We start from the raw sequence: 8,297 nt of genomic DNA, 5'->3' as shown, positions 1-8,297 counted from the left end.
GAAAATTAAACTGAGACTGAAGGAGTTCAAATCAAAGAAACCTATTTCACCTGAATAGGGGGGGCATGGAGGGGGTCTTCTTTTTAAAAAATGAGGTGGAGAATATAAAAAGAAGGGGTTGGGAGAAGTGGGTTCAGTTTTGGTCAAAAGTCAATGGAACAAAATGTCCCACTTTTAAAGGAGAGACCCTTTGGTGACCAACCTCAAGAATGCAATTTTGTATACGGTTAGAGCTGCAAAGCTGATGTTGAGAATTAACTCCCACCTGAATCTAAGCTGCTAAATCCAGCAGCCTCATCAGGCCAGGTGCCAGCCAAGAGGATGTGGAGACCTGGCATCTGGACCATCTCTGATGGGTGAAAAGGCAGCTGGTGGTGCTATCCTTAGAAAGCACAGGCTCAATGCCAGGTGGTAATGGCAGCTGGTCCCATCCCCGGTCCTGACACGTGAGCAGGCCCCAAAGTGCTCCAGTGGTTTTGTGTGTGCCAGCTGTATGACTAGACTTCAAATTGCCTTTATAAGCATCATTGGGTGGAAAGTGGAAATCATGTTGTCATTCCTGTGGCTCAAGGGAGAGTCCCACAGAGAGCTCCTTGGTGATGGGGATTTATCTTTTTTTTTTAATTTAAATCTTTTTTTTAATTTTTCAATTACAGTTAACACACTATATTAATTTCAGGTGTACCCTCTAATGATTAACATTATCCAACTTCCAATAAATCTTGCACCCATCTGACACCATACATAGTTATTAGAATATTATTGACTATATTCCCCATGCTACACTTTGCATCCCCATGGCTATTCTGTAACCACAAATTTGTACTTCTTAATCCCTTCACATTTTTCACTCATTACTCCAAATCCCCTCCCATCTGGCAACTGTCAAATGATCTCTGTATATATGAATCTGTTTCTGTTCTGTTCTGTTCTGTTTGTTTATTTAGTTTTTTTAGATTCAATTGTTGACAGGTATGCATTTATTGCCATTTTATTGTTCATATTTTTAACTTTTTTCTTCTTCTTAAAGAAGACACTTTAACATTTCATGTAATACTGATTTGGTGGTGATGAACTCTTTTAGTTTTCTCTTGACCGGAAAGTTCTTTATATGTTCTTTGATTATAAATGACTAGAGGCCCAGTGTATGAAATTCATGCATGGGGGTTAGGGGGGTGTCTCTCAGCCTGGCCTGCACCCTCCCACAATCCAGGACATTTTGGGGGATGTCTGACTGCTGGTTTAGGCCTGATCCCACTGTGGATCGAGCCTAAACCAGCAGTCAGACATCTCTCTTGCAATCTGGGACCACTGGCTCCTAACTTCTTGCCTGCCTGCCTGATTGCCCTTAACCACTCGCCTGCCAGCCTGATCACCCCTAATTGCTAGCCTGCCTGTCTGATTGCCCCTAAAGCTCAAGCTTCTTCTGTTTTATTTTTAATATTTATATTTCTTCTTTATTTTTTATTTTAAAATTCAAACTTCTGGAGAACATGAGGCATTTAATATTATTCCATTTTCCTTACAGAGAGCAAAGCATGGTAAATACAGCAAATACTTAAAACTTACGGGCTTCTATACAAACACTTTCCAACCAGGAATGCTTTAATAGGCAGTCTCCAAAAACTTGACTGGAAAACCTAAAAGTAGAGTGCTCAGATTTCAAGGATCAGGTGCTATTAGGAGGATTTTAATCCCAATTAAACTCTAATTCTGAGCTCTCAACAGTCTGGACAAACTGTCCTTCACTATCTCCAAAGTTTCTTATTTGTCACTATCCCATTTTCCTCCGCTTCAAACCAAGGTAATAAACGAAACCTTTAATTCCGATCTTCTTCACCTCAACGGAACAGCAAATCTCAACTGAAATAATTTCCCGCCAGAAGTCACGTCCAAATACTGTGAGACTGAGGACTATAGGGCTGACTATGTACATGCACAATAATAGGCTCACATTCTAGCAGTAGGCACCCAGGCATACTCCACAACCCCACAATCCTCTGGTCACATACTTCTGGTTTTTCTAGCTCCTCCTTAAGTGGTGTTTCCTTCAGTCCCATTGCAATGTCCAGGACCTCTAGTTGGAGAGGATTTTTCTGTTCTTTGATGTTGCTAACTGTTTACTATTTGGAATCAGTGAAGTTTCAGGAGTACTGCCACTGCCATGAACATGTCGGTCCCAAGTGCACTCATGAAACAACCACCCATTCAGTCCATGGCTGGTGCTGTCCTGGTTCACAACGAGAAAGGTACTGTGCTGAGCCATTTTCCAATCAGATCTTCCTCTTCCTTCCCCAGAACACTCCAAACCTACTACAGGCTGACCACCCCAACCCCACAGTCCCTTAAGACCTTCCCTCCTTTTCTTCAACTTTCCCCTATCAAACTCACACCCTATTGCATTGCTTAGGGGCACCTCTAACCGCTCCCTGGGGTGGCGGGGCCAGCCTGGGCTAGGGGCTGTGGTGTTCTGGTCTCTGGTCGTTCTGGTCGTTCCACCATTTTGGTCGCTGGGTTTTAGTATATAGAATAGGATAGCTTTGCTGGGTAAAATAATCTTGATTGTAAATTCTTGCTTTTCATAAATGAATATTTCTTGTCAACCTCTTCTAGCCTGCAAAGTTTCTATCTTGTTTTTTCTTTTGTTTGTTTTTTTTTTCATTTAGAAATTTTTATTAGCACTAGGTGTTAAATTTATAGATGTTGTGGAATCAAAGTTGTCCATACACATTGAGGCACTCATGGTGAATTCTGACTGATGTTAAAATGAGAGAGAGAGAGAGACACTAGCCAAGTGAGTAGTAAATATAAAATTGTCTAATCCTCTTCGTCCCCTGAATCATCCTCTTTGGGTTTGGAGAGGAGTTTCATTACACGGTGTATAGGAGTCTTTACAGACTCATATTTCCATCCCTTCCTTAAAAACATCTTCTCAATCACACTTGGCATCTTGTAGCCCTTGCTTACAATGAAATCTTTGAAGGCAATTGGTCCATAAAGTTCATCAATAACGTCTGGTTCAAGATGCCTTCGATAGGTCCAATATTCCCTGTCATGGACGGCTTTAGGGTTAGGAAAAGGCTGGTCATTGACCAGCTTTTTCCAGCATTTGGGGTCCAGGTACCATGCTCCATACCTTATCTTCTCCCGTTTGGGTTTATAAGGGTCTTGTCGTTTGCGGAGTTTCCTTTCCCAGTCATCTTCCTGCAGGGAGAATTTTCTCTGCTTTATTTCATCTAGCTGTTTGCAGGGCCTTATATTCGAAGGAAGCTGGTTTATTTTCTTTATTTTGACTGTATTATGGGTGAGTGGGCCCTCAAAGTTAATTTCAAACTTTTTCATGATGGACTCTTCATCAATGCCTATGTCTCCAAATTTATCATTGATCCATCTGCAGAATTCACGAATTGTTCTTCTTGCTTTTTGGAAAACAGGATCTTTGGGGATATCTGTTGTGCTTGCTGCATTTGTGTCTTCCTTTGGAAACAAACTGAATAAATATGACAGAAGACTCTCCTTGGCCGTTTCCACGTGGGCTTGTTCTTCAGGTTCCTCCTCGGGAGGTTCCAGTTTCAACTTCCAGGGTGATTCCAGGTTGACTGCCTGGGGAGGTTCCAGGTTCAGTGCCCCAGGAGGTTCCAGGTTGACCTCCTCAGGATGTTCTTCACACGGGTGTGTGGGGGCCTTCTTTCTTTCCTTGGCGCCCTCACAATAAGCCCACGTGTCCTCCAGCTCCCTGTCAGGATCTAGCACTTCCAGCACCTTGAGGAGGAGGTCTGGAGGGAGATCTTCCTCCAGATTCGGGCAGTTCGCCAAGGGATGCTGGGTCAGGCTGGCTTCAATGTTCTCTACAAAGGTCTTCCGTGCTTGCTGGGCTAGTGAGAGCTTGGAACACAGGTCTGCTCCCTTGGGCGGCTGCCTGTGAAATTTTTTGGGCGGAGGGCGAGGAATTCTATGAGCAATCATGGGGAGAAAGCCCTCCTGAGGGCCACGAATGATCACATCTTCAGTAGATGGACAGCCCGTTCTGAAGTCATCCACTCCCTCCTTCACAAATACCCACCTCCGGCTGTCCATGGAGGTGGGGCACTTCCCAAGCTTGTTGTTCTGCCTGGAGAAATAGCAGGAAGGCAACTTGTCCCTGTCCTTGAACCAGGGCTTACATTTCATGCCTAGGGGCAAGGGTTCCAGCGGCCCCGGCCCTAGCAGCCACTTCTTGCTGGGCTCTGGCTTCTTGTCCAGCTTCGGCCCTGACTGCCACGGCTTGATCAGCCCCGACTCTATGAGCGCCTTCTTCCTCAGGTCCGACTTTAACAGCCACCTTTTGTGGGGCTCCGGTAAGGGCCACTGCTGGCCCGCCATGGCGCCCTTGACTCAGGGCGACCCGGGGCCTCAGTAGTTTGTTGTCCCTGCCGCTCAGTCGCTAGGAGACCGTTGCCGGTTGCCGGCCGCGCTCTTATTCTTTCCCGAGGCGGGTGAGCACGCGCCCCTGCACAGCCTGCATTGTCCCGGGATGGCCTGCAAGGTTGCATTCCTGTTTGTGGTAGAGAACTGTTCCCGTGTATGGGCACACCACAGTTCAGCTACCCATTCATCTTTTGATGGACTTTTGGATTGATTCCAGTTTGAGGCTATTTGGAAATCAAGGGGCCACGGATATTTCAAGTGTTCATATCTTCATACAAGTACTTTCATTTCTCCTGGGTAAATTATAGCTAGGAATTGAAAGGCGGGAGCTTGTGAGAGGTGTGTTTTTTTTCTTATTACTCACAGCCCTCAGGTTTTGATATTTGCTCAAATATGGGTGAGGTGAGTGAGGCATTGGGTATACAACTTAACGTGGCACCCAAAAACCCCTCAGAAATCAAGATCAATGATCTTTTAAGGTAACATTTTCAACAATAATCAGAAAAACAGTGCCATATTAAAGCCCGAGGGCAAAGGGTAGATCAGCACTCTACTACTGATCCTGCCTTTATTTAAAACCCATGTGTTGTTCACTATCCATTTCCTTTTTTACAAATACTATTTGCCTTTTTTGGATACTGTTATGTTGCTTGGAAAGAGTTTGATTCTTTGGAGTCCTTTTTAAGATTTGATTGAAATAAACAGGGCCGTTCCCTGTGATGGTACATGGCCAAATAATGTTATACCATGTTGTATGGTTAATTAACTGTTCCTTACTACTGCAGCAAGACCCTTCCACGTATATGATTCAATGCCTGTGCATCTAGAGGTTTTCTAGTCTGGCTGACAGTAAAGGTCGCTATTGCAGGCCCTGTGTGAGGATCAGTTATCAAGAATCCTGTTCAGGGTGTCCCGCGGCGCATGCGCTAGAGGGCGGGAGCGAGGGCTTGACGCCTGCGCAGCCTGGGCCCTCCCAGCAGGCTCTGGGGCAAGATGGCGCTGCGGGGGGTCTGTACCGCCAACTGTGGACGCCAAGGGACTGCGACCCTGTTCCAGCTCCACGGGAAAGCAGAGGCCGAGCGCCAGGGCTGCGATGGCCCCAGTGGTGGCCAAGCGGGAAGGGCCGCCGTTCATCAGTGAGGCAGCCGTGCGAGGCAATGCCACGGTCCTGGACCTCGGTGTTGGCGCCGGGGCCATGGCCGGCATCCTTGGCCTCACCGTCCTCTACCTGCTCGCCTCCATCCTGCTCTCCCTGCTCCTCATCCTCAAGGCGGGCAGGAGGTGGAACAGATACTTTTAAGTCCCGAAGACCTCTCTTCACAGGAGGCCTCGTCGGAGGCCCCTTCACCTACGTCCTGTTCTGGATGTTCCTCGCAGTGGTTCTCAACCGTCCTAACCCTTTGATACAGTTCCTCATGTTGTGATGACCCCCAACCGTAAAATTATTTTCGTTGCTACTCCATAACTGTAGTTTTGCTACTGTTATGAATCGTAATGTAAATATCTGATATGCTATATGTGTTTTCTGATGGTCGCGACCCACAGGTTGAGAACCACTGCATGGCATGGTGCACGTCTGCTGAAATGGGGCGGGTGACTCCTTTAGGACACCGGACAGTAACAACGTGTAGACTTACTTAGTTTTTAAATGGTTGAATTCACTGCTTGTTCTGTAACGTTATAAGTTATACCAGAGGACGGAGAGCCTGTAATACTCTTCAGATGAAATGAAGCCTAAGATAAAAAACAAACAAACAAAAAAAAAACAAAACCCTTTTCAGTGGTTTATTTCCTGGCTTCTAATAATGTATTCCAAAGTTTCTGTTTTCTGCTGAGAAATCAGATGACAGTTTTATGGGTGCTCCCTTGCAGATAACTAAGTGCTTTTCTCTTGCTGCTTTTAAGAGTCTCTCTTTGTCTTTAACCTTTGGCATTTTAATTATGACATGCCTTAGTGTGTCCTTCTTTGTGTTCATCTTGTTTGGTACTCTCTGCATTTCCTGGACTTGCAAGTCTATTCTCTTCACCAGGTTAGGGAATTTTCCCATCATTCTTTTTTTTTTTCAAATAGCTTTTCAATTTCTTGTTCTCTCTCTTTTCTTTCCACAACCCCATGGTGCAAATGTTGGTATGCTTCAAGTTGTCCCAGAAGCTTCCTACATTATCCTCACTTAGGGGGATTATTTTTTCTTTTTGCTGTTATGATGGGGTGTTTTTTGCTTTATTATCTCCAAACCACTGATTTGATTCTGACCTTAATCAATTGTACTGTTGATTTCCTGAAAATTTTTCTTCATTTCAGTTAGTGTATCATTCATTTCTGACTGGTTATTTCTTATGGTTTCCGTGTCCTTTTTCTATGCTGTTGAAGTTCTCACTAAGTTCATTGAGCATCCTTATAACTAGTGTTTTGAACTTTGCATCAATTACATTACTTGTCTATATTTTGTTTAGTTCTTTTTGGAGTTTTGTTCTATTCTTTCATTTGGGACAATTTATTTTTTTGTCTCTGCATTTTGGCACCATTCCAGTGTTTGTTTCTTTGTATTAGGTAGAACTGCTACATCTCCCAGGCTTGATAGAGTGGCCTAATATAATAGGTGTTCTGTAGGATCCAGAGGCACAGCCTACCAGATCACCCAAGCTGGGCATTGGGTGACATGTGGGTTGTGCACACCCTCCTGTTGTAGTTGAGACTTGGTTGCTGTTGGCACATCAATAGGAGGGTTACAAGGACAGGCTATGACCAACAACCTCCAAACATTGACCATGTGGAGGATGAGCTGTGCAGGGCCCACCCCACAAAGAAGGACTTACTTCTGCAGGCCTCCTCTGGGACCTAGTGCCTGCCCATTGAGTGTGTCACTTGTGGAGGTATTTGGGTGGTGCTTTGACATAATCTGAAGCTGTCAATCAGGTGCCTGGTTATGGGGCCTCCCTAAAGGTGCAGGCCAAGGTCAGCCACCACCAATGTTCTGTCCAGGGCCATCCATCATGACTACAAAGCGATCTGGAGTTGGCTGCTATTTATGCTGAGTTTGGAGGTGCCCAAGCAAGGCCAAGCTGCAAATCAAGGCCAGCTCCTGCTAGTGCCAGGCCTGGGCCACTTACTATGAGATACAGGGTATGCTGAAGCCAGATGCTGCTTGTTTGAGAGCTTTTAGGAAAGTCTGAAGCATGAGCCAAGACAGGTCATTTGCATGGAAAGCCACTGGAAACAGCTTGGGTGGGCCTGCAGGCTGAGTGGGATGGGGTGGGGTCTCACAGAATCACTAGGGCAGGGCAAACAGTGTGAGCCTGGTTGATGGAGACTCAGATATGGTGCTACCTGCTGGCTCTGGAGAAGTAGTGGGGAGAGTCCAGAAAAGGAACTATGGCCTCTTCCAGCACTTTTGTCTTGGAGAAAGCTGCCCCCTTCCCAGCCCTTGCCCTAAAGCCAGACAATTCAGTCCCTCCCCATATGCCCCTGGTCCTTTTTGAGCTGCTGCCTGGTGCTGGAGCTCAGAGAGTGAATCTGAGTACACCCATGTGCAGTTCCTTTAAGAGGAACTGCCTGGGACTCCAGCAACCTCTGTCTCATTCAGCCACAATCCCTCCTTGTTTTTACAGCCAGAAGTTAAGAGGACTTCTCCTCCTGGACCTGAAATTGGGATGGGGGGCCTGGTGTGGGGCTGGGACCCCTAGCTTCTCAGGCAGGACCTCCACAGGAAATATTCCTCCTGGTTTTTAGTCAACACAACTGGATGTGGAACCAGCCTGTTTTGAGTCTCTGCCCCTCCTACCAGTCTTGATGTAGCTTCTTCTTTAAATCCCTTCTTGTAGAATTTCCATTCTGCTAGATTTCAGATGGTTCTGAGTGATGGTTGCTCTGTAGTTAAGTTGTAATTTTG

The 8,297-nt window shown here is 45.7% G+C and overlaps 1 protein-coding gene and 1 pseudogene across 1 annotated transcript; one reads left to right on the top strand and one right to left on the bottom strand.

Moving 5' to 3' along the window:
* Positions 1-2,817: 2,817 nt before the first annotated feature.
* Positions 2,818-4,362, bottom strand: LOC102761534 (protein FAM47A). The gene has a single exon (XM_006773111.1). The coding sequence runs from the start codon at positions 4,360-4,362 to the stop codon at positions 2,818-2,820; it is 1,545 nt and encodes a 514-aa protein (XP_006773174.1).
* Positions 4,363-5,390: 1,028 nt separating this feature from the next.
* LOC102761250 lies at positions 5,391-8,091 on the top strand (annotated as a pseudogene).
* Positions 8,092-8,297: the final 206 nt, after the last annotated feature.

This window comes from Myotis davidii, unplaced genomic scaffold (assembly GCF_000327345.1).
Source record: "Myotis davidii unplaced genomic scaffold, ASM32734v1 scaffold806, whole genome shotgun sequence".
Classification (NCBI taxonomy): domain Eukaryota; kingdom Metazoa; phylum Chordata; class Mammalia; order Chiroptera; family Vespertilionidae; genus Myotis; species Myotis davidii.
Note: the sequence above shows the minus strand (reverse complement) of the source record. Positions and strands in the feature narration are given on the sequence as shown.